Source organism: Chiloscyllium punctatum, chromosome 37 (genome assembly GCF_047496795.1).
Source record: "Chiloscyllium punctatum isolate Juve2018m chromosome 37, sChiPun1.3, whole genome shotgun sequence".
NCBI lineage: Eukaryota > Metazoa > Chordata > Chondrichthyes > Orectolobiformes > Hemiscylliidae > Chiloscyllium > Chiloscyllium punctatum.
Genome location: NC_092775.1, coordinates 42160893 through 42184875, shown reverse-complemented (window position 1 = coordinate 42184875; position 23983 = coordinate 42160893). Strand labels below are relative to the sequence as shown.

The 23983-nt window shown below is 38.8% G+C and overlaps 1 protein-coding gene across 1 annotated transcript in view; it reads left to right on the top strand.

Annotated features, from left to right (window-relative positions):
* LOC140463044 (uncharacterized) overlaps positions 1-23983 on the top strand; it is a 39443-nt gene that overhangs the window by 11418 nt on the left and 4042 nt on the right. Inside the window, exons 5-9 of the mRNA XM_072556669.1 lie at positions 6372-6605; positions 6700-6722; positions 6804-6928; positions 11782-14414; positions 14798-15103. Of these exons, the coding sequence (XP_072412770.1) occupies positions 6372-6605; positions 6700-6722; positions 6804-6928; positions 11782-14414; positions 14798-15103 (3321 nt within the window). The remainder of the gene's footprint in view (positions 1-6371; positions 6606-6699; positions 6723-6803; positions 6929-11781; positions 14415-14797; positions 15104-23983) is intronic.

The window sequence follows — 23983 nt, the reverse complement described above, 5'->3', positions numbered from 1 at the left end:
AGAATAGCACTCATTTATTCCCACTCTTTGCTTCCTGTTAGTTAACCAATCCTTTATCCATGCTCTAATACGTTGCCTGTATAGCCTTGCATCTTTATCTTATGCAGCAGCCTTTTGTGCAGCACCTTGTTGAATGCCTTTTGGAAATCTAGATACACCACATCTACTGGGTCCCCATTGTCCACCATGCTCGTAAACATCTTCACAGAATTCCAGTAGATTAGTTAAGCATGATTGCCTTTCATGAACCCATGCTGCATCTGCCGAACGGGACAATTTCTATCTAGATATCTCGTTGTTTCTTCCTTGATAATAGATTCAAGCATTTTCCTCACTACAGAAGTTAAGCTAACTGGTCTACAGCTCCCCATCTTTTCTCTACCTCCTTTTTTAATCAGAGGTGTCACATTTGCTGCTTTCCAATTTGCTGGAACTGCCCCAGAGTCCCACGAATTTTGGAAAATTGCCAGAAGTGCACTTACTATTTCTCCTGCCATCACTTTTCGTACCCTGGGATGCATTCCATCAGGGCCAGGAGACTTGTCTACCCTTAGCACTATTAACTTGGCCAACACTACCTCTTTTGTGATAATGATTGTTTCCAGGTCCTCACCTACCTTTGTCTCTTTGTCAAATACTAACATGTTTGTTTGTGTCCTCCACTGTGAGGACTGACACAAAATACCTGTTCATTGCCTTGGCCACTTGCTCATATCCCATTACTAAATCCCCCTTCTCATCTTGTAAGGGACCAATGTTTACCTTAGCCACTCATTTTCTTTTTCTATATTTATAGTGTTATGAAGATGTACGGGCTACAGTACCTTTAAGAGAGGTAAAAGCTAGCAGAACTACCTGACATAGCGCCAAGTGTTCTGAATAAGATAACAATGTAACATTTGGTCAAATAGCTAGATTAGGTGGGTTGTTTGGAGACGACAAAACAAATTCAAATTTGGCCAATCAGTTTAAATTATACTTCAAAATATCAACCTCCAATCAAGTTTGAATTTAGTATATTGACAAAAATAAAAAGAAATGAAACAATCCGATGCTTTGGGGTATAAGATCGGGAAAAATTGAACAGCTGAGAAACAACTGCCAAAAGACCAACAGATATCGGCTGCTAGTCAGAACTCTCTGAGAGGTGCCTGTTTAGAGAAGGAATTTGCAAATAGAAAAACCATCAAATCCGACCTGGAGAGCAAATCAACAGAGGAACATAAAAAGAAAAGATTTGACAGCTGGCTGTTTTTGAAATTTGAATTTTTTCGTAAATTGTAATTGGAGGTTTTATCAGACTAGTATGATAGGAGGGGACAGTAAAAGATAGGTTAGAGGAAGAAGTTGTAAATAGTTGTTAGTTAATTATTCTCTGTTCTACTTTAAGGAATAAAGTTGTTACTTTTTACTTAGTTCTTGGCCTCTCGAATTTTCACAGATTACTGCACGTGATAGATCTTTTCTGTGTTTTTGGTTTAAATTATGCAGGGGGGTTTACCCCGTGTCATAACGATAGACACTTTTGTTATCTGTCTTTTTTTTAGCTAGTTTGCTGTCATAATCTATCTTACTTTTCTTTATAGCTTTTTTCTTGTGGCTTTTTGTTGACTTTTAAAGTTTTCCAGATCTTCTAGTTTCCCACTGAGCTTTGCCACTTTGTATACCTTCTCTTTCAATTTGTTAGCCTCCCTTATTTCCTTAGACACCTATGGCAGATTGCTCGTTTTCCTACAGCCCTTCCTTTTCACTGTATATATATTTTCTGAGTGCTTTGAAAAATTGCTTTGAAAGTCCTCCACTGTTCGTCAACTGACCCACACTAAAGGCTTTGCTTCCAATCTACTTCAGCCAACTTCTCCCTCATCTTATTGTAGTTTCCTTTGTTTACGCATAGGGCTCTAGTATTGGATTTTATCTTTGCACTTTCCATCTGTATTCTAAATTCAACCATACTGTGATTGCTTCTTCCAAGAGTTTCCCTAATTATGATATCATTAATTATTCCCCTGTCTCATAACACAGGACCAGATCTAGGATAGCTTGCTCCCTTGTCAGTTCCATTACATACTGTTCAAGAAAGCTAACCTGGATACATTCAATGAACTCCTCCTCAAGGTTACCCTGACTGATCTGGTTCAACCAATCAATATGCAGATTTTTACAGACATTAGTTATTTCTTTGCTTATTGCCTGCTGTAATGTGATATTATTATTTGGTGGCCTATAGACCACGCTTATCAGTGACCTATTCTTTTTAGAATTTCTAATTTCCACCCAAATGGATTCAACTTTATCCTCCATAGAACCTATATCAATGCTCACCATTGCCCTGATATCATCCTTAAATATCAGAGCTACACCACCTCCCTTACCTTCCTGTCTGTCCTTCTGAATAGTTTGATACCCCTGAATATTTAACCCCAGTTGTGACCATCCAGCAACCATGTCTTCATAATGGCTATGGAGATGATTTGTGCCATTAACTCATCTACATTGTTTCGAATGGTATGAGCTTTCAGGTAAAGTGCCTTAATTGCTGGTTTTAATGCCCTTTTTATGAATTCTAACATTTCCATTAATAATATCTCCTAAGTTATTCTTCCTTTAAACTTCATTTATGGTTTGCCATGTAGTTATACACTCCTGAACACATGCTGACCTGCTGTTTTCTTTTCTATTTACCATTTTACTTCCTCTCATTTTCCCCTGATTCACTAGTTTAAAGTCCTAGTGACCACCATATTTATCCTTTTCGCTGGAACACTGGTTCCAGATCGGTTCAGGTGGAGACCATACTATTGGTACAGATCCCTCCTGTTCCAAAACTGATGCCAATACCCATGAAATGGAATCTCTCTTTCCCATACCATGCCTTTAACCACTGGGAATTAGAGACTGAATTGGAAAGCGAGTTGCCACTCAGATATTATACTATTAGTATTCATGCATGAGAATGCAATATGAATTTCAAAGTACATTTCCATCTCTAATTGCCATTGGGAAGGTGTTGATAAACTTTCTTAAAGTGTCATGGTCTGTGGTTTATTCCAAGAAATCCCCTGCTTTTGACCCTGTACCTACAGTATATATTTTGGTTTGATTTTTGCAGACCTATAAGTTTAAAAAGAGAGTTGAACTTTTGCTTACTAGCTGTAAGTATGAAATAGCAAAATTTTCCATCTTAAGATATTTACTGTAACGAATATCCAAGACCACTTTTAACTAAAGGATATTTTAATTTTACAGTCAACCTTAAATATTAGGAGTGTTTCCAGTTATATTAACATACAGTATAGAACCCATGGAATTATAATACTTATAATAAACTGCTGGTCCCATTTTCCAAAAGGATTCCCATATCTCACTTAAACCAAGGAGCAATTTCAAGTGACTGTCTCCAGATGCTTCCCTTAGCTTTTGGATAGTTTTTAAATCCACCACCAGCAATAAAGTTTGTCTAAATAATTCCTCTTTACCTTGGCCTGCCAAGACAAATTTCTTGGAATCCTTAGATGTCTACAGGGTGCATGTTTTTGACTAGTGATTGTATCCCTTCAGCATTTAGCTGTGACAGCTTAGAAAATCAAAACAGCCTTTTATCCTGTTTGACCACACAGAACTCTTATTTCTTTGAGATATTCATTATCTTATAGAGACGCCTATAGTCTAATCTCAAAAAGTGGCAGATTTACAAGTATGTTACCAGGACTGAAGTGTTTGAGTTATAAGGAGAGGCTGGATAGGTTGTGACTTTTCCCTTGAGGTTGAGGGGTGACCTGATAGAGGTTGATAAAATCATGAGGGACATAGACAAGGAGAGTAGCAAAGGTCTTTGCTGGAGGGTACGTGTATTCAAAACTAGTGGGCATAATTTTAATGTGAGGAGAAAGATTTAAAAGGGACCTGAAGGGAAGCTTTTTTCACAGAGAAGATAGTTCATATGTGGAATGCACTGCCAGAGGAAGCGATGGATGCAGGTACAGTTACAATTATAAAATTTAAAAGACTTTGCACAGGTATGTGAATAGGAAGGGTTTAGAGTCATACTGCATGGAAACAGATCTTTCTGTCTAACTTGTCCAGACCTACCAAGTTTCCCAAACTAAATTAGTCCCATTTTACTGCATTTGGCCCATATCCCACTGAACCTTTCCTATTCATGACTTTTAAATGTTGCTACTGTACCTACACTTACCACTTCCTCTGGTAGTTCATTCCACATATAAACTATCCTCAGTATGAAAATGCCCCTCAGGTCCCTTTTAAATCATACTCCTTTCACCTTAGAAATATGCCCTCTAGTTTTGAAACCCCCTACCCTAGGGAAAAGACCTTTAATATTCACCTCATGATTTTATAAACCTCGATAAGATTAACCCTCAACTTCCTATGCTCCAGTAAAAAAACGTCCCAGCCTATCCAGCCTCTCCTTATAACTCAAACCAGGTAACATCCTGATAATCTTTTCTGAATCCTCTCAATTTAATAATGTTTTAGAAGGGTATGGGTTAAATGCAGGAAAATGGGACTAGTTTAGTTTGGGAAACCTGGTCAGCATGGATGAGTCGGACCAAAGAGTCTGTTTTCATGACTGTGTCCTTTTTCACTTCAGATAAAAATGCTAAGTACCTTTCTTTCATCCCAACTCTGTTTCCTTGTAGAATTTAATGTGCATAGCATGGCAGTTTATCTGCCAATACTTTCAGTACCTTTCTAAGACTGAAAGATTCAGAGTCTACTCATTGTAAACTCAGAGATTGCTGTCATTGTTTCCAGGTTTAAAGGGTTTACTGAGAAGGTCAAAGGCAATCGCAAGCCTTCCTTTAATCTCTAATGATCAGACCACTCAGGCTTGTTGTTAGACTGTAGAACAAATCACATGACCCCTATATTTACCATCAATTTAAAGCCCCAGTCCCAAAATGTAATAATCTTATTAATGTCTTAATTTAAACAGTTTCTTATTCAAAATAGACCATGGCTTGGAATATAAGGTTTAAGGATAATATTTTGGAGTTAGACAAAGAGATACAATGTTAACCAGGATGAGCAAGTTGTCAAGAGAGTGGTGCTGGAAAAGCACAGCAGGTCAGGCAGAGGCAGTATCTGAGGAGCAGGAGAATTGACATTTCGGGCATAAGCCCTTCAGCAGGTGAATTCCTGATGAAGAGCTTATGTCCAAAATGTCAATTCTCCTGCTCCTCAGATGCTGCCTAACCTGCTGTGCTTTTCCAGCGCCACCCTCTTGATTCTGATCTCCAGCATCTGCAGTCCTCAAATTTCTCCCAGGATGAGGAAGTTGTCTGGCACTGTCATATCTGTAATATATATAGCTATTTGTTCTCCGTTAATGCATTCCTCCTCTATACAAAAGACTGCAGTCTCACGTCTTATCAGCTTGTGTTACTGGACACATCACATCTCTTCTATCTCTTCTATCTATACTTCATTCCTCTCAGGCCATCAGCACCATTTCTTCCTTCTAGTGCTTGAAACTTTAAAATTATCCCATGTGTAACTGCTGTACTGACACCTTTATGAAAATACTTATGTGTCTCTATTTTTTATAAAGGATCACTTATCAGCTGAACATTTATTAAATAGACATCAAAATATTTGAATTCATTATTTCTGTCAACGTGTCACCATATTTCAGCATACCAACCAATCCTTTTCTCTATCTGCAAGTCAGGAGTGTGGTGAAATACTTCCCACCTGCCTGGACGAGTGCAACTCCAACAACACGTAAGAAGTTTGATGCCATTCAGGGCAAAGTAACCTACTTGATTGGCACCACAAACATTTACTCCCACCACCAAAGCTCAGCAGCAGTACAGTAACATCTGCAAAATACAATGCAGAAATTCACCAAGGCTGCTCAGACAGCACCTTCAAAACCCACAACCACTGCTGTCTAGACAAGGGCATCAAATATGTGGGAAAATCATCACATACAAAGTTCCCCTCATACCCGCTCAGTACCCTGAACTGGAAATATATTCCTGTTCCTTCAGTGTCATTAGGTCAAAATGTTAGAACTTCCTCCAGACAGCATTGGGGTGTTACCTACACAATGTGGTTCATGAATGCAGCTCACCACCACCTTCTCAAGTGCAGCTAGGAATGAGAGATAAATGCTGGCCAGCCAGCAGTGCCCCATCTTATGAGTGAATAAAAAAGGGGGAAAAATCTAATTAATCCAGATCATTGTAATAGTCAACTATTTGATTCAAATGTCTCTGGAAAATATTCAAAGGTGATTTTGTACCTGTGGTTGATTTAGATTTCCATTTTGACTGTCTCTATGAGATTGTACAAATATGAATTGTTGTCATTGCACAAGAATTGTTCATATTTTTGTCTTAAAGGACAACTGTAGAAGTCAAAAACAAATCATGTGTGAAAAGATTGACTCCCTAATCGCAATCTTGGAAGAAAGAAAACAACAAATGATGCAAAAAATCACAAGTGAACAAGAGGAAAAAATGACCAACTGCAAATCCTTGATAAAATCATATGCTGAACGTATACAGTCCATGTCTAAGCTTGTAGAGACTGCTCTACAATCCTTGGAAGAACCGCAAATGGCAGTCTTTCTGCAGGTATTAATATATTTTAACATTTAGCTTTCTTCTCTGTTTTCCTTGAAGGACTTCAGTCAGAAAGGTTTTAATTCAATTAATTTTTCCTTTCCAGAATGCAAAGATATTGACAGCTAAGTAAGTACATACAACAGCTTAACAATTATCAATTGAAGAAACTAGTTTGATCCTAATTATTAAGGTTGCTTCTATCATTAGACTTTCAGAGGCAACAAGAGCATCAGTGATTGAAGATTTGGAACATAACTATGAAAATATGAATCACTACAATGTAGATGTTGAGAAGGAACAGAATCTGCTCCAAGCAATTAATTTCCGCAAAGGTAAATGAATATTGCTGCATAATAATTCTTGCAAATTGCTATCTAAATCAGTTGTCTCTATTGCTCAATTTAAAAAGCATTAAATGTGTTTTAAATGACACAAAGCAATATATTAATAATAACTAATCAGTTGTGATAAATTCACACCAAGAGCAGGATGATAACTGTTGAGATGGCACTGCCATTAGCCTGCTCATTCCTTCAAATCTACTGTGTACTTTAGGTTTAGTACTTGTATTTTATTGAATATTTCTCTGTTTTAGCAAATCCAATCTGACCCATTACTGCTCCATTGGTCTATGCTCAACCATCAGCAAAGAAGTAGAAGGTGTCATTCACAGTACTATCATGTGGCACAGCAGTGATCTTATCATCGGTGCTCAGTCTGGGTTCTATATCTCATTACAGCCTTGCTCCAACATGAACAGGAGAGCAGAATGCCAGAGCTGAGATGAGAATGACTACCCTTGACATTGAAGCAGCTATTAATTTAGTGTGACATCAAGCAACCCTAGCAAAATTCAAGTCAGTAGGAAATCAAAGGAAAACTCTTCACTGGTTGGAATTGGACCTCACACAAGAAAGTTGTTTATGATTGTTGGCAGTTAATCATATTACCCCTGGAATATCACTTCAGAAGTTGCTCAGAATAGTGTCCTAGGCCCAACTACATCAGTTTTCTTAATGACCTTTATTTCGATAAAAGGTCAGACGTAAAGATGTTTGCTGATAATTGCACCACATCAGTACCACTCGCAACTCATAGCAAGAAGTTTGTACTATCTCCAAGGGTTTCCTCTGGGTGCTATGGTTTCCTCCCACAGTGTAAAGGTGTACAGGTTAGATGGACTGATCATGCTAAATTGCCCCATAGTGTACATAGACACGTGGATTAGCAATGAGAAGAGCAGGGTTATGGGGATTGGGTAGGTGGGTGGGATGGTGTTCAGAGGGTCAGTGTGAACTCAATGGGCTAAATGGCTTGCTTCCACACTGAGAATTCTGTTCTATACTTCCTATATAAATTCTGTAAGTCAAAGAATAGTCAGAGGCTGAGAATTCTGAGGTAAGTAACTCACCTTCTAAATGGCAAATGCCTATAAGGGAAAAGTCATGAATATGATGGAATACTCACCTAGATGAATAGCTAAGTAAGTACAGATACACAAGTTCAACACCATCCAGGACAAAGCAGCATAGTTACTTGGCTCATCACAAACTAAAACTTTCATTCTCCTGCAGTAGGTGTAGTGGCTGTAATGTGTACAATCTTCAAGTGGCACTAGAGTAAACTCACCATGCCTCCTTTGAAAGCACTGTCCAAATCCATTAGTTTTACCACATAGAAGATCAAGGGATGCATACAGAGGAGAGCACTACTTGCATGTTCCCCTCCAGGAACACATTGCTCTAATGGTAAAATTATATTTCTATTCCTTCATTGTTGCTCAATCAAAATGTTCTACTAACTTCATTATAGTTGCCTGCTGATGGCACCCTCTTAAGTATGCTTTTATTTGCCAGTTCTCCAATGCTTTCCAGGACTGTTATCCTGACATTGAAATCAGAGAACTCATGGATGAGACGTGTTCAGTCTGAGACAATGTCGGGCAAAGATCAAATTCTCTAAGGACCTACTTTGTGATTTCCTAATAAAATACTGTGGATGCTGGATATCTAAAATAAAACCAGGAAGTGACGGAGAAACTGAGCAGCTCTGGCAGCTTCCATGGACGGTAGAAACAGAATCAATATTTCAAATCTTCTGAAAACAAGTAATTTTGATTTAGAGACATTAGCTCTGTTTCTCTCTCCACAGATGCTGCCAGACCTGCTGAGTTTCTCCAGCACTTTCTGACTTAGTGATTTCCTGCATGCCAAAAACCCTGCACTCGCTATCAGTTCAGAGTCGGACATGCAATGTGTTTTAGACTTGTTCTCCAATATATGTGACAACTTCAGTCTAAAACTCAGCATGAAGAAAACCGAAATAATATACCAGCCTGCTCCAGAAAATTCCTACCTCATGCCCAAGGCTTCAGATATACCGAGGATAACTTTGTTTATCATGAAAGAATTACATAAATCACCAAAGCAAGTGTAGCCTTTGGCTGCCTTTTGTCATTAGTCTGGGATTGAAGAAAAATGTCTGCATACCAAATTGGAAGTCTGCAAGCAGTAGTCCTGCTTATTCTGCTCTACAGATATGAGACTTGAACTGTGCATCAGCTCAATATTAGGAAACTCAATCACTTTCACTTCAGCTGTCATTGGAAACTTCTGAAGATCAGGTGGCAGATCAAAGTATGAGACACTCAGCTGTACCCCTGAGGTGGTGTGCATGCACACATCTTGAGAAAGTCACAACTAAGGTGGACTCTCTCAGAATGTTTGACATTTGCTGACCAAAGTGATTCTTCCATGAAGAACTTGAGTCTGGGATGCACTGTCATGGTGATCTCAGGAAGCATTACAAAACCCTCTTGAAGGCTTCATTCAGGAGTTTGATTTTGATCTTGGAGGAATCTTGGGAGAAGCTCGACCACGACCAATGCACTTGGCATAACCAGGTAAAGAGTGCAGTCCCTGCTAGAGTATATCACAGGCAGATAGAAACACAAGGTGATGAAATTTTGTGTCAGTACCTTGTTAAATCATAGCTGCCTGCCTCTTTGTATCCTGTTTGCAGCAGCATCTTTGAGTCAAGGTCATACCAATCAGCAACCTATCAAACATCCCAGATGAAAGTCATGGTCACCTTCATCTGGAAGGACAGCAGACATCAGTTTCAGTTCAAGAAGGCTATTTGTCACCACCTTCAGGAGGGCACTTGGGGATAGACTTTGCCAGATCACTTCTGTCCTAAGTGTTATATTAAACAAGTTGTTTTTTAAAGCCTACTAAAACCACATAAAATCAGAATAGGAGTAGTTATTTGACATTTACAACTTTTTTCACTATTCAATAACATCATGGTTTAAAACATCTCAAAGTGTACCACTGTCAATGGACTACTTTATGATGGGTAGCCACTGTGATAATGTAGAAATTAATTTGCATACAGCAAGCTCCCACAAATAGCAATGCAATGATGACCAAATAATCTATGGACCATGACATTTCACAGAACTCCTCTGCTCTTTATCAAAATAGTGCAATGGAATCCTTTGCATTCATGTGAAAAAGATAGGGATTTGGTTTAATGTCCTTGCTGAAAACAACATCGATGACACTCCAGTTCTCCCTCAGTTTTGCACTTTGAGCATCAATCTAGATTTGATGCTGAAGTCTCTATATTGGAACCTGAGCCCAACAATCTTTTGACATGGAAAGAAGAGTGCCACCACTGAGCCAAGACAGCTCCCAAAGCCATCAGCTACACATTCAGTCTTTGTAACTTCTCTTCAGTCAATGACTAGGGTTTTTCCTTAAAACCCAAACATTATAACCACACTCTATTCTTGCATTTCTGTTTCTAATCTTTACTTACCAACCTAATCCTAAACAATTCAAATTTGATGCCACTTTTGTAATACTGATTCATAAACACTCAAAATGGCTAAGTTTAATTAATTTTTAAGAATGATTCAAACTTCACTCTCTACAGGTCAGGAAAAGTAGTTAAATTCTTCAACTTATCTCACGTAAAACTCCTCTCTGCAGTTAATGTTTAAGATAGATTGAGGAACCAACATGTTAAGGGTGACTCTATATTTCAGTAGCATAGTTGTCAGCACATAAGTCATATTTTGTTGTGTCAAAATCCCTCCACAAATATGGGGTTAACTTATGCACAGAGTACAGAAATGAGCCAGTGGCATAGATGTGGGGAGGTGCCAGATTGAAATATTGTTGGTATCTGATGCAGTCTTAGACAATGCAGCTTGCATAACCTGCTTGATCTTATGTACTAAATTATAAGATTTTAGTAAATCAAGCACACATAGTGGACTGAAAAATTGAGGCCAACTACTAATGCGAGCTGAGCGTGTTGTGTCTGTAAAGGGGATGAGGGGGTAAACTTATGAATATAAGCGACAATGTAATTTTTGAGCCTGATAGGAGGTTTGTTGTGCACTGTGTTGACTTCTATGTTGCAATTTACAGTACTGCAATAAAACAGTAATTGACATGATTGCAATAAGACTTCACCATAGCTGAAGATTGTTAGTTGTATGCTGGACTTTACCACACCTTTTCATATTCTAATTTATTTTCTTTGAGGCTTGATGTTGTACTAATTTTCAAATTAGCATATTAGCATAGTGGAAGCTAAAAGTTTTGTTGAATAACCATAAAGCAAACCAGTTCGATGTATTACTGATGAAGTCATTGTGTAAAGAAAGATTTACTGTTTCTTTGAGAATTATTTCTTCCAACTTTTTGTTAATTTGCTCTTTGGTAAATTGAAATACCCATAAATCTAAGTTTCTTTAAGATCCCAGCCTGAAATGATGTTTTCATAGCAATTGATCATTTCTTAGAAAATTTCATGCCTAATTCTTAATATTTATCTTTTATACATTTATTAGACTAAATTTAACACTCATTGTTGCCTTTAAAAGCAAGTACTGTACCAACATTGTTGATGTATCTCTCCATCAGCAATTTACATTTCTCTTATCAAAGTAAAATTATAGTTCTAAAACTGGTTCACAAATTCTAGGTCTTCATAAGGCTAAATGATAGTACATTAGCATTGGTTTAAACATTCCAGCAAAAGAAATAGAAATGAAAGAAACCAAATCACTTCCATAAATACAAATTTGTTTTAAGCGAATATTGGCCCAAATATTTTGAATTCATTTGTTTCAATGTTATTTAACAATAACGTGAAGCATGTTGAATTGCAGTTGAAGAGCAAACTGAAGAAGGAGTTGAAGATGAGGAAGGTGCAGCAGAGAAGAATGAAGACACTGAAATTGTGGCTGGACATTTAGAAATGCCTAGGACAGAACCTTCAGATGTTATCACCAAAGTCTTTACCGTGGAGAGATCTAATGTTGAATCTTTAGATAATGTGGCTAAAATCCATTTCACAACAGGAATCACCACAGAAACTTTAGGAACTCCAGATATTTTTTCTTCAAATCAAGATCCCAACATTGCAGGTTCTGTGGATAAAGTTCACCAGGAGGAAAAGCCCGATGCTGAATCGTCAGGTGAAATCTTTGAAGTTCATGAAGTGGAAGAATCCAGTGCTGAGTGCTCAGGTCCTTTGTTTGAAGGTCAGGAAGAAGAAGGGTCCATTACTGAGACTCCATTTGTTGTGGTTGAGGTCGCTGAGAAGGGAGAGTCCAGTGCTGAGTCTGCAGGTAGTGGATTCGATGTCTCTGAGGAGAGCAAACCTGCTTCTGAGTGTCCAGGTGCTGTGGCTGAGGTCCCAGAGGAAGAACAGCCCAGCTCTCAATCTCCAGGTGCTGTGGCTGAAGTTCCAGAGGAAGGAGGGTCCAGCTCTCTATCTCCAGGTGCCGTGGCTGAAGTCCCAGAGGAAGAACAGCCCAGCTCTCAATCTCCAGGTGCTGTGGCTGAAGTTCCAGAGGAAGGAGGGTCCAGCTCTCTATCTCCAGGTGCCGTGGCTGAAGTCCCAGAGGAAGGAGGTTCTAGCTCTCAATCTCCAGGTGCCGTGGCTGAAGTCCCAGAGGAAGGAGGGTCTAGCTCTCAATCTCCAGGTGCTGTGGCTGAAGTCCCAGAGGAAGGAGGATCCAGCTCTCAATCTCCAGGTGCCGTGGCTGAAGTCCCAGAGGAAGGAGGGTCTGGCTCTCAATCTCCAGGTGCCGTGGCTGAAGTCCCAGAGGAAGGAGGATCCAGCTCTCAATCTCCAGGTGCCGTGGCTGAAGTCCCAGAGGAAGGAGGGTCTGGCTCTCAATCTCCAGGTGCCGTGGCTGAAGTCCCAGAGGAAGGAGGGTCTGGCTCTCAATCTCCAGGTGCCGTGGCTGAAGTCCCAGAGGAAGGAGGATCCAGCTCTCAATCTCCAGGTGCCGTGGCTGAAGTCCCAGAGGAAGGAGGGTCCGGCTCTCAATCTCCAGGTGCTGTGGCTGAAGTCCCAGAGGAAGGAGGGTCTGGCTCTGAGTTTCCAGCTGCTGTGGCTGAGCCCCCAGAGCAAGGAGGGTCCAGCTCTGAGTGTTCAGGTGCTGAGGCTAAGGTCCCTGAAGAGGAAGAGGAAACCATCCCTGAGTCTTTGGATGCTGTGGTCAAAGTCCATACAGAGGAAGAGCTCAGCTCTGAATCTCCAGATACTGTGGCTGAAGTCTCTAAAGTGAAAGAGACCAGCTCTGAGTTTCCAGGTGCTGTAGCTAAGGTCCAAGAGGGAAAAGAGTCCAGCTCTGAATGTCGAAGTGGTGTAGCTGAAGTTCCAAAAGAGAAAGAGACCAGCTTTGAATCTCCAAGTACTGTGGATGATATCTCTAAAAAGAAAGAGCCCAACTCTGACTCATTGAGTGCTACAGATGATGTCCCTGAGGAAAAAGAGTCCAGCTCTGAGTGTTCAGGTGCTGAGGCTATGGTCCCTGAAGAGGAAGAGGAAACCAGCCCTGAGACTTCAGATGCTGTGGGTGAAGTCTCTAAAGAGGAAGAACTCAGTTCTGAATCTTCAGGTGCTGTGGGTGAGGTCCCAGAGGGAAAATACACCATTCCTGAGTCTTCAGATGCTGTGGCTGAAGTCCCAGAGGAAAAAGTGACCATCAGTGAAACTCCAGGCGCTGTGGCTGATGTCCATAAAGTGAATGAGGAACCCTGCCCTGTGTCTTCAGGTGCTGCAGATGGGATCTCAAAGGAAAAAGAGTTGAATCCTGAATCTTCAGATGTTACGGCTGATGTCTCTGAGGAGTCTAGTGCATATACAATTACAATGTCTGAAATTTCAGAAAAGGAGACCAATTTTGAGTCTTCAGGTGTTGTGGCTGATGTCTATACAAAGTCCTCAGATGCAGCGGATGATGTTCCTCCTGAGGAAGTTTTGAATTCTGCGTCTCATTTTGTAAAGGATGAAGGCCTTTCAACAGAGGAGTCAAATATTGTGACTTCAGATTTTGTAAATGCAATTCCTGAAACAAAAGAATCTAATGAGACATTCCTAGATGTTCCAAATGCAGCCTCTAACATGGAAGAAAATCATATGTTTACTACAGACACTGGGGAACCAGCAAAAAAAATCCTTACTCCTACAACTATACTTCTTCCAGACAAAGTCTCTGTCATAGAAGAATCTATGGTTGAACCTCTAGGTAGTGCAATTGCCATATCTACAAAGCAAGAGCTCAATGATCCACTTTCAGATACTGTCAATGCCATGGATTCCATTACGGCATCTCCAATTGTTGTAGATAGTGTATGCCCAATAGGTGAATCAGAAGTGGCATCTTCATGTATGGTGGATGGAATTCCTCCAGGTGTAGAACCAATTATTCCACTAATAGATGTTGAAGCCTGTAAATTAGGACAAGAAAAAACTGAAGTTGAGGAATTTGAAGCAATTGTACAGCAGGTACCTATTTCTGAATTTCATTGTATTAACTGAACAAAAATGTACAGTGCATTTGCAGAAAGCATTAATGTTGTCTTATCTTGAATGTTAATTAGAACACTTTAAGACATATTTTTGTGGCTGCACTAACTTTACATTTTGTTCTTGAGCTAGTTGACATGTTCTTATTGTATCATTTAATAGAATGGTTACAAAAGGCTGTTGTGCAGTTGAATGTAATGTGTAGTTTTGATTTGTTGCTGTTCAAGTTAAGCTCAAGTATGTTAACAGAACATGTACTATTGCTTCATAGAAACTTTGGATTATTACTAACTGACAGAAATATTATGATATTGTTGACAACTACTGACATTGCATTTTAATCTATATTTGTCCTTGCTCAGGATGCTATATTAAGTGGAAGTTTTAATGCTGATGACTTAAAAATGACACAATGGTTGGAAGTGGTTGATGAAGAAATTAAACTGTCCCCAGGGGGGCAAAAATGTGATTCATGGCATGTGATTAATTCCTCTGGGCCTGCTCCAAATGCTGTCCAGCATGTCACCTGTCAAGATCAAATTGGGCCAACATCAACAACAAAGCAAGAACTGGAGTCAGAGCACAACTCTGTTGGAACTGCTGAAGGCTCACCAGGTGTCATGAAAAAGTCTGACAGTGAAAATGAAGTGTCATCACCTGTCATACAGGTCAGTGGAGAAAGATTTTAATACCTATTCTGCCGGAGTGGTTATCATCCATTGTAGGACTGACATGGTTTCCTGTAACGTCATACATTTCATTGTCAAATTGTCAGATTGTCATCTGTAATTTGTTTTATACATTCAGTCTGTCTGCATTCCTTTCATCAGAGAGCACTATTTGATTATAGTGTTATTTGTGAAAAATAAAGTTGTGAATTATGAATGGTATTCTTATTGATTTACTTGTGTGACCAATTGATTTTTTTTTACATTTCGTGATGAAGATCTGAAATGATGGTGACTTTAAGGATGATGAGCAGCCAATTCAATCAAAAACTTTCAAAAGGAAATTGCAGAAATGCATGAAGGGAAAATAAGAATGTGAAAGTGCAAAAGAGTATGAGCAAAGGGGTAGCTTAGATATATAGCCAACACAGTCACAAAGGCCTGACTACTCTCCTTATGTACCAATATCATTTTATGTAGTGCATATGAACATACAAAATAAGAGCAGAAGAAGGCTGTTTGACACCTCAGTTATTATTAAGGGGCTTGTAGACTACTCCCACTAAGTGATTACTTCCACTTACTATTTCTCATTTTCAACCAAGTCAACTCCACACCCTGATCTCCTAAACCAATATCACCTTTAACCATTGCATAAATGCTATCCTTGAGTAATAGTTCCACCCTCTGCTGTTACCCAGTTCCCAATTTTTCTGACTGTTAGATGCTCCAAAATAGTCAGGACACAATTCCAGTCATCCTGCATCCATGTCCCCAAAATAGCTCTCAGATCATACTTCTGTATTTAGAAGAATGCAATTGATGTAGTGGTATTGTTGCTGGACTAATAATCCAGAGGCCCAGGTAATATTCAGGGGGCCTAGGTTTGAATCCCACCATGGCAGTCATCAGGAAGTCTAACACATCAATGCAAAAGATAAGGCTGAAATATCTGAAACAATTGTCAGCCAGAAATTGATTATGGCTGCATTGAAGGTCCCCAGCACCAAAAATGTTTTCAGTTTCCAGTCAATTTGATTCTCTCCATATGATTTGAAGAAATGGCTGAAGGCACTAGATACTGAAAAACTAGGGTTCTGACAACATTCCAGCATTAGTACTGAAGACTTGTGCTCCAGAACTTACTGTGCTTCTAAAAGCTTCGTCCAGCACAGTTACAACACTGGCATGAACTTGACAATGTTGAAAAATACCCAGACATGTCCTGTATACAAATGCAGGACAAATCTGACTTAACCAACTGGCAGATCTGTAAGTCTCCTCTCAATCACTAGTAATTCAACCATTCAGTTCCTGTCATTATTATAACCTTGGTTCAAACATGGGCAAAAGAGCAGAATTCCACAGAGGAGGTGAAAGTGACAGCCCTTGACATCAACACTGCTATTGACCAAGTGTAACATCAAGCAAAATTAGAATCAATGGAAACAAAGTCAACCTCTCGCTGTTAGAGTCATACCTGAAACAAAAGAAATTGAGTTATGGTTGTTGGATGTCAGTTGTCTCAACTCCAAGATGTTTCTGTAAGTTCCTCAAGGAAATGATACTGGCCTAACCATCTTCAGTCAGAGGAAACCCACACAGACACAAGGAGAATCTACAAACTTCACACAGGCAATCATCCAAGGCTGGAATTGAACCTGGGTTTCTGGCGCCTTGAAACAGCTAACCACTAAGTCCCTATGCCATCCCTAATGTTCAGCACCAATCAGATATTGAAGCAATCTATGTCCAAATCCAGCAAGACTTGGACAATGCCTAGGTTTGGGCTCACAAGTGCCAGGCAATGAGAATCTCAAACAAGAGAGAATCTAACTATCATCCTTTGATGTTCAATAGCATTACCAATGCTGAATCTCTGAATATTGACTTCCTAGTGTTACCATTGACTGGAAACTGAACTTGACAAGCCATATAAGTACTATGGCTGCAAGAGCAAGTCAGAGACTAGGAATCTTGCCTCGATGAGTGCAACTCCAACATCATTAAAGTAGCTTTACATCATTGAAAACAAGTGACCCACGTGATTAACACCATATCCACACACATTCAATCCTTCCACTATCAACATTCAGTAACATCAGTATGTATTATACACAAGATGTACTGCAGAAATTCACCAAGGCTTCTTAGAAAATACACACCACTACCATCTAGGGCAGCAGATGTATGGACACAATGTCATACAAGTTCCCATCAAAACCACTCACTATGGAAATATATTATTGTTCCTTCACTGTTGTTGGATCAAAATCATGGAACTCCCTCCCTAATGACATTGTGGGTGTGCCTACATAAAATAGACTGCAGCAGTTTAGGAAGGCAGCTCATCTCCACCAAGGGCAATTAGGGATGGGCAATAAATCCAGGCCGCATCAGCAATACCCATGTCCTGACAGTGAATTTTTTTAAATTCTCCAATGTTAATTATCAATTTTCTTCTCTTACCTGATCTTTACTTTTTGAAATGCAGTATCTTTCTACATTTGATCCCCAGCCTCCGCTATTCAGTTTAAAAGCCTTTTTACTTCTTTAGTGTAGTGCTGAAGAAATACTTTGTGAACAGATGTGTCATCATTCAGATAGGGCATCGAACCAATGTTTTGTCTGCCATCTCAAGTGGATGCAAGTGATATCACAGTAGTAAGTGAAAAGCCATAAGATTTACATAGTATTGTGACAATTTCTCCTTCTTATTGCCTATTTGTGAAACCTTGCTATATGTTACTTTGCTGCTATGTTTTCCTCCATTAGCACTATAGCAGTTCATTGGTTGTGTGGCACTTTGGAGCATTGTGAAATCATCAAAGGTACCTGACAAATGCATGTTTGTTTTATGTATCATACTAGTGTTATAATGTTTATTCATTACCTTTGTCAATAAACCAGTTAATGGTCCAAAGGATCTGCTTCATTTTAATAGAATACTTACTCAGTTCGCTATCCCTTTCAAAAAAATTACAATGTTAAACAATAAGATTCAGTAACAGTCTGAATGGGCACCTTCAATCCCACAAGAACTTATTATTAATTTCTGGCATTTCCAATAAACCTGAATTTCATCTGTCATTAACCTCCTGTATAATTCCTCACTGAAGTTTATTAGAGTCCATTTTTGTTTCATTACTTTTTCAGTTAAAATATTTTTCCCGCATTTCCTATTTTCTTTTGTTATGCTTAATTTGCAAACATATTCTTTGTGAATAAATTTTGAACATGTCAGAAATGTTTCCTTGAATTCAATGTGACCACCCTTCTTTAATTTTTATTTATCTCATCACCTCTTCATTTTCCCTCATACACTATTCTTTGGAAGGAAGTTGGTAGCTGATCTCTGTACCTACTCCATTAACTGAGAATGCTTTAAGAATCAGAGAGGCAAAAACTGCAAACAATATTTTATATGTGGTCACATTGGGACAAAATACCTTTGTAAGGTATTTTTTAAAAGTCTGAGTCCTTGGATATACTGTGCTGATGGCTTTAATGACCTGTTCACTCCTAATCTAATACCAAAGGTAGATTCACATTTACTCCATCCTATTTTCCTGCCAGCACTGAGCATGAACGAACTATGAAATCATATTTGACACAAACAAAGATGGGCTTCCAACTATTGCATCATCAACAAAACTGATTACTTCCACTTCAACAACAGTGCCCAACACAACTATTGTCTCGAAATCTTCAACCATGCCTTTTTTACTTCTAAGACTGTCTATTCCAAAATACTCTTGACTACCTGACCATCATTTACCTTCCATAAACTTAATTCCAAACAAGTTCTGCTACCTGTAAATGATCTTGCACCAAGCACCATTCACTTTTCTGCCTCGTGTTCACAGGGCTACATTGGCTCTGAGTTAAATTGTGTCTTGATATTATAATTCTCATACTTGTTTTCAGATTTCTCCAAGGCTTCACCCTTCTTTATCTCAATAACCTCCTACACCCCAACAACCCTCTGATATATCTGCAACGCTCTGATTCCAGACTCTATGTATTTCTGGTTTCAGCTATGATACCACTGGTAACTCTACCTTGGATTTAACAATATTAATGGTACTATATATGTGCAAATTGTTATTGTTGTTTGCACATTACCGCATAGACCATCTTTCAGACAAGTTGTATTACATTTTACACACCAAGTAACTAAACTGTTCAAATCTGTTCAACTATTCAATTTGATCTCAGGTGATTTATACCTAACTATATTTACTCAACTTCATTTATCTTTTGATCCCCTTACTTAACAAAAGAAGTATGAATCTCAGTCAATCGGTTAAGCATCAGTATGTTTTTGAGGAAAAGAATGTTAAATTTCCACTATCTTTAATGTGGCGAAAGAAAGTGCATCCTGATTTTAATCCTAAAGTATCTAGCTTTAATTTTTCAGATGTAGCCCTCTTATTCTGTCCTCCCTCAAAGGAAATAATGTCTCTATATCCACCCTATCAAATACAATCATCATTTTAAATGCCTCCTTTCACCTTTCAACTTTCTAAATACAGAAGAATGCAGCCTACCCTCAATTCAATTCTTAAACTTGTAGCATAATTCTAGTAAAGGTGTTTTGCTCCTTCTAAATTGAAGCATTACTGCAACATTTTCCAATTCTATCTCTCCTGACATAAAGACCAACATTCCAATACTACTTCATTAGTTATGACAAAAGCTTAATCATCTGACATCTGTTTCTCTCTCCACAAAGGCTGTCTGATCTGCTGAATATTTCAAGCATTTCTGTTTTTAATTCAGTTTTCCAGAGCTTTTTATTTCATTGGTCATTTTAGTCACTGTGTGCAGCTGTTCACTTTTTAAGCAATTTTGTACATAACACCTAAATCATGGATGGAATTCAGAGACACAAAAGAACACCATTCAGCTCATCACGTTTGCTTTGGAACAGCATAACTGTGACCATCCTTTAAATTCATTCAGATGTTAATTTGCTTCTACAACTGTGTCTGTCAACTGTGCTACTCCTGTGGACAAACTACATTGTTGCTCCCTTTATGAAGTCTGTTCGTTGTATTCACTGTGCAGCACTCTTGAGGCTGCCCTATGGAGATTGACCTATTCTGACTCTGCTGCTTTTCTATCTTATTTTTATTTAGGAGTAACTCTCAGGAAGTCCTTTAAACTCTGCAGTAAAATTCTAATCGTCATGATATTTTAAAAAGGTATCTCTTTTGAGTCCTGCTCACATATGACTGTTGTTGTCAGGTGGCACGGTGGCTCAGTGGTTAGCACTGTTGCCTCACAGCACCAGGGATCTGGGTTCAATTTTAGCCTTGGGTGACTGTCTGTGTGAGGTTTGCACATTCTCCCCATGTCTGCATGGGTTTCCTGCCACAATCCAAAGGTATGCAGGTCAGGTGGATTGGCCATGCTAAAATTGCCCATAGTGTTAGGTGCATTAGTCAGAGGGAGGTTACTCTTCAGAGGGTTGGTGTGAACTTGTTGGGCTGAAGGGCCTGTTTCCACACTGTAGGGAAGCTAATCAAAGTACCATCTTCTTTAATATATTCATTTGCCTGTATATTTCATTCCTAACATACATGTCTACTTTGTTGACCTAAGCTCAACAATCTGTTTTGACCATTTACATTATCACTATCATCCACTCCTCAGAGTCCAAATATCAGAGATAGAGACATTGTGGAGTGATCACTGCACGTCCTGTTCTGGTTTGTTTGATTGCTGAACAAAGGTGACCATTTTGGACCATTCCTGGAGCTATTGTATTACACTGCGAGGTAGCTGATGTTGTGCAGTTGTCCGTGTCCCCCACACTGGTAATTATGCACTGCTTTTCTTCTTGGCTTGAACAGGATTAATGTGTTGTATCTCCTGAATTTTCCTTCAGGTGTGCAAACAATATACAACTGTGATTTTTCATTCTTCTGAGGGCTGCACCCTCTATTTGCCAGTCCCCTATCAAAACTCTCTAACTTGGTGGCAATACTGACAATATTTTTGTCCTGAGTGTGCAGCTGTGTCACTTCTGTTGCTTCCTTCTGTGTTCTTTTTCTATCTTGCTTTCTTGTGATCTTGATACATTATATTTTACCTGATATTATACCTGTATTAAAGGAATTTGTTTTTAATCTTCTTTCCATGCATTGTTCCACAGAATAAGTATGTATTGTTTCTATTGTTCAGTATTGTGGAGCCATGACTTCATAATGCTTATACCCAACCCGTGTTCTTGGTCATCACTTTATGGTTTGAACATTGCTCTGCATGTAATTTTTTTTCTGTAAAAGAACTGGATAACTTGTGGTGTGGTTAACATCAGCCTCCATTATGCATTTTTTGGAGCTCCTCATTCACAAGTTGTGTGTGCTATCTGAAACCATTTCATCTGGCAACACAGTATGGAAACCAAGCCACTTCCATGTCTTAATTACTGACTCCACTGTAACTTTGTGATGTGCAGCAACTTTAATCCATCTGGAGTAGTAATGTAACAGTACTAAATTTGTCTTTCCTCAGAAGTGGAATAAATCTAGTCCTGACCTTTGTCAAGTTATATCTGGAAGTGTTGAGATGTTAGTGGCTCTAATGACACTTGACTATAGTTAATACCAGTGTGTAACACAATATAAAATTCCATATTTTCTTTGAAATGCCTGGACACCATACAGACTGATGAACTAAGCCTCTACACTTAGTGATCCCTATGTTCTCTCCTTATTTAAGATTTAGGATTTAGATGTTTTAGCATTTGTTCTGTCAAGGATTTCAGTATTACCAGCTTGTGATTACATCCTGTTTGCTATCTCCTACTTTTAAATGTTGCTTCTGTTTATGGTAACTATTTAGAATGAGTCCTGTTGTACAATATGTGGAGCAACCTTCTAGACAAAGTTCTCTGATCGTGATTCACTCTTTATCTGTTTTCCAAGTTGCACAAATTTCTCTTAGTTTTATCTCTGTAGCTAGTATTATGCTTGTTACTCAATAGAAGATGCTTTCATCTATTCAGTGAGGATTGAGACTTACATTTCAGCCTGATCCACCATTGCACTTGATAGTGCATCAGTAGTGATCAGCATCTTCCTTGGGATGCAGACTGTTGAGTATTCATATCTGATTAATTTAATCTGAGTTTTCATACTCTTAATGGCATTTTCATTATTTATTTAGATCCAAACAGCATGATGAGTGATTTCTGGTCTGTTTCCCCTCGATATTTTAGTCCTGTGAGATGATCTGAGGAGGTTCATATTTCCATGTAATGGCTAATGCTTCTCTCTCCATTGTACCATATATCAGCTCTATTGCTGTCAATAGTCTTGATGCAGAGTATACAGATTTCCTGCTCCTATCATTATGACTTGAATGAAAACTACGCCTAATCCTATGGGAGTTGCATCTACAGCTACTATTGTAGAGAAAATTGGGTTAAAGTGTGTTAGTATGTCTAGGGTTCTTTAGAATGCTGTAGAGTCATATGGTCTCCAAAGCCATTGTTGTCCTTTTATCTGTAGCATATTTAGTGGTCATGTTACTGTGGTTAGATCTGGAATGAGCTTCCCCATCTGGTTGACCATTCCTAAAAAGCATTGAACATTGGTGACATGCTCTGGCTGTGGAAATTCAATTATTGCCCTGCTCTTTATTTGCTAAATTGTTGTCCACTGACTAAATTGGGTGAACATCTCTTTGAGTAAAAATAGAAATTGCCAGAAAAGCTCTGCAGGTCTCTAGCATCTGTGGAGCAAAATCAGAGTTAATGTTTTGGCTCGAGTGGCCTTTCCTCAGAATTGAAGGAGTTGTCAAGAAGGGTCACTCGATCTGCAACATTAACTCTGATTTCTCTCCAGAGGTACTGCTAGACCAGCTGAGCTTTTCCAGCAATATCTATTTTTGTTTCTAATTTATAGCATCTGGGTTTTATCTTTTGAGCAGCCTTGTTCAGTTGTGTGTGACCTATGACTCTCACAAACTTATCTATTGGGTGTGGGAACTATTGTCAATGGTCACGGCCTGCTGAGCTTTACCAGCAGCTTCTGCTTTTGTTTGTGACTGACGACCACTTTGTTGGCTTCATCACTGGTGATGTTACTTCATAACATGCTGTCTAGGTGTACCTTCAGTTTCTCTAGAGTGAGAGGAACACTTGTCCAGTGGTATTCAAGCATATTGGCAAAGCATACATTATTTTCTGCAGTGTAATGTGGTGTTTCTATTTCAGCTTTCCTAAGACTCTGAAAACTCATAGGATTCTTGACAAAATACTTTGCTATTTTCATCATGTAATGTTGTGACTATTCTCTCTCTAGGAGAACTAATTGGATATTTGCATTTCTGCTTAATGATATACTTTTGGTTCCTCAAGACATAGAGAATCTTGATCTCTCACCCCTCTGTCTGTGTGTAGTTCTGAACTGTCTTCCTTATTGAAGATCTGTAACTTTTACACCTTGTAGTTTGATGCTTACTGATTAAATATTCACGTATTTAACCATGACAAGCTGTCAATCAATATTGAAACAGTCACCTTTGTATCTTAATAAATTCTTTAATAAATTCTTTCACTTGTAAAGCAATAATCCAGCACTTTGCTGGCCCTCTTTTATTTACCTAAAAATGTTTGTTTGTCTTTCTGGTCTTCATCTTTGACCTCTTGATCTTCTCTTTAGGAAATGGCTTTCCTTCTTCAGGAATTTCTTCCTCATTGGATCTTCTTTTTTGCTTTTGTTGTGATACAGTATTTGCAAGTTGGCAATAGTATTCAAAGTGTGCTAACCCTCATCAATAACACTCAGCTCACTCCCTGCAGGTTATTTGTTCTGTTGTCTTGATTCACATCTTGTACATTCCACTATATATGATGAATTTGTGTCC